The following is a 2,728-nucleotide window of genomic DNA, read 5'->3' on the forward strand; positions in this document are numbered from 1 at the left end:
ATGGGCGGTGGATCGCAGATACACTGTGGTAGAACTGACACCTGAACATTACCCATTTCAAACATTATGCCCCGAAGCACGACAAGCATATATATTCCCCCAGAATGACCCATGGCCGGCGGCCTCCCCCACCTCGAGCCTCTGAAGTTCTTGATTAGTAAACTCATGTTTGATCGTCTCTTGCAAACAAACAAACAACTTTTGTCATTTGGAACAGGAGATTCCTGTTGTAGAGTGAGAAAGATGCACCTTTCAAGAAGTTGTCGTTTGTTTGGGGATTGTTTCATGTGACCACTAATAATGTATTATTTGGGTTCCTACTCAGTAACAAAACGACAACGTCTTGGAAGGTGCATGAGGCAGAAGCATCTTGGCATATGGCAAGCAAAGGTCCAAACCTAATCAAATTTTATGATTAGTGTGCATCGATTCAGATGGAGGATCCAATCTGGCAGCTTAGCACGCCAATTGTTGCATACTACTATATGATTTGCATCAGAATCGTCTTGTTTTAATCAAACATTAGTTCACCTGCTAGCCGTTAATTAAGCATATCGTCCTACCAGGTCATCTGATAGCGACACTGCCGGTACCACCCTACAAATCAACACATCGTGCGTACGTTTCAGGCACAAGGAAGGAAGGAGGTTACAACGCCATGCTCCCAACCAAGGAATTAGTGGGGCAAGACCTCCAATACTCCTACTACCATTACCTCGTCTTCTCCGCGGTCCTACTGCTCCCTCTTCTCGTCCTCAAGCTCCGGCTCCGGCAACGCAAAGACAAAGACGGCAACAACCCGCCTCCCGGCCCATGGCGCCTGCCGGTCATCGGCAGCCTGCACCACCTCGTGAGCCTCGCGGGCGCACTCCCACACCATGTCATGCGAGACCTTGCCGGGCGGCACGGCCCGCTGATGCTGCTCCGCCTTGGGGAGCTCCCCCTCGTGGTCGCGTCGTCGGCCGAAGCGGCGATGGCGGTCATGAAGACCCACGACGCCGCGTTCGCCACGCGGCCGCAGACGGCCACGCTCCGCGCGCTCACCAAGGACGGCCTCGGCGTCATCTACGCGCCCAACAGCGACCACTGGCGCCAGCTCCGCAAGCTGGTCACCACCGAGCTGCTTAGCGCGCGGCGCGTCAAAGGGCTCCGCGTCACCCGCGAGGCCGAGGTCTCCAGCCTCGTGGCGTCCATCGCGTCGGCGTCGGCTTCGCGGTCCTGCAAGGAGCCCGTCAACCTCAGCTCCCTGCTGTCCAGGTTCGTCACCGACGTCACGACGCGCTCCGTGGTGGGCGACTGGATCACCGAGCGCGAGGCCTACCTGGAGGCGAAGCGGCAGGTCGTAAAGATGGCTGCCAAGTTCAGCCTCGCCGATCTGTTCCCGTCGTCGCGTCTCGCCCGCATGTGCAGCGGAGGAGTGCGCCAGGCGGAGGCGTGCAACCGTGAGATCAACCGTATCATGGGCAAGGTCATCGAGGACCACCAAGCAAGGAGGTCGGCTGGCACCGGCGGCAAGGAAGAGGTCATCCTCGACGTGCTGCTCAGGACACAGATTGACGGTGTGCCTCTCGACATGGGAACCATCCGTGCCGTCATCCTCGTAAGCCTCTCCCTCTTCTCACAATCAACGACCGATTAATTAATCCGGCCGGGCCGGATCGGATGATCTAACTCGCTAGTTGAACGTTGAAACAAACAAACAAACGCAGGATCTTTTCGCCGCCGGGAGCGAGAGCTTCGCAACGACGCTGGAGTGGGCCTTGGCGGAGCTGATACGGAACCCGACCACGCTCCACAAGGCGCAGTCCGAGGTGCGACGCGCCCTCGCCGGACAGACCCGCGTATCGGAGGACGCCCTGCGCGACCTCCCCTACCTGCATCTGGTCATCAAGGAGACTCTGCGGCTGCATCCCACAGGCCCTTTGCTCCTCCCGCGGGAGTGCCGGGAGCCCTGCCGCGTCCTCGGCTTCGATGTGCCCCAGGGTGCCATGGTGCTTGTCAACGCCTGGGCGATTGGCCGCGACGCCGCCAGCTGGGGCGCTGACGCCGACGAGTTCAGGCCGGAGAGATTCCAAGGCGACGGCAGCGCGGTGGAATTCTATGGGACGGACTACCAGTTCCTCCCGTTCGGCGCAGGCCGGAGGATGTGCCCTGGCGTATTGTTCGCCCTCGCCAACGTGGAGCTCGCCATGGCCAGCCTTCTCTACCATTTCGACTGGGAGCTCCCGGGTGGCGTCGATCCGACTAAGCTGGACATGACGGAGGGGTCCGGGCTCTCTGCAAGGAGGAAGAGCGAGTTATGGTTGAATGCCACTGTTCAAGTCACTGTTCCTGAGTGAATCACTCTAAGGTTTTCGTTTCTACATAAAGAAAACCTTTATTTACTACCGATATCCAACAGTTAGGTACACCCCTGTTCCATAATGTAATGTAGTGCATATAGATTTAAAAAAAAGTCAAACCACATACTTTGACCAGTTTGCGAGGTATGCCAAACATATATCATTAGATTCACCATAAGACGTGGTTTCAAATTTCTGTATATTTGGTATTGTATATTGTATGTTGTGGGAATTGCACGATGTATTGCTCTTCGTGCATAGGCATGTATATATGATGTACAAAGGTGGGTCACGGACCTCAACTATACAACGAATTAGGAGGCGGGCCCAATACGCAATATGCACATAACACATATACTCAACACCCCCCCCCCCCCCCCCCCCCC

The 2,728-nt window shown here is 56.3% G+C and overlaps 1 protein-coding gene across 1 annotated transcript; it reads left to right on the plus strand.

Annotated features, from left to right (window-relative positions):
- Positions 1-649: 649 nt before the first annotated feature.
- On the plus strand, positions 650-2,431 carry LOC123057818 (desmethyl-deoxy-podophyllotoxin synthase). Its single transcript, XM_044480703.1, has 2 exons — positions 650-1,600; positions 1,710-2,431. The coding sequence occupies exons 1-2, from the start codon at positions 659-661 to the stop codon at positions 2,337-2,339; spliced, it is 1,572 nt and encodes a 523-aa protein (XP_044336638.1). The 5' UTR covers positions 650-658; the 3' UTR covers positions 2,340-2,431.
- The last annotated feature ends 297 nt before the right edge of the window (positions 2,432-2,728 follow it).

Source organism: Triticum aestivum, chromosome 3A (genome assembly GCF_018294505.1).
Source record: "Triticum aestivum cultivar Chinese Spring chromosome 3A, IWGSC CS RefSeq v2.1, whole genome shotgun sequence".
Lineage (NCBI taxonomy): Eukaryota > Viridiplantae > Streptophyta > Magnoliopsida > Poales > Poaceae > Triticum > Triticum aestivum.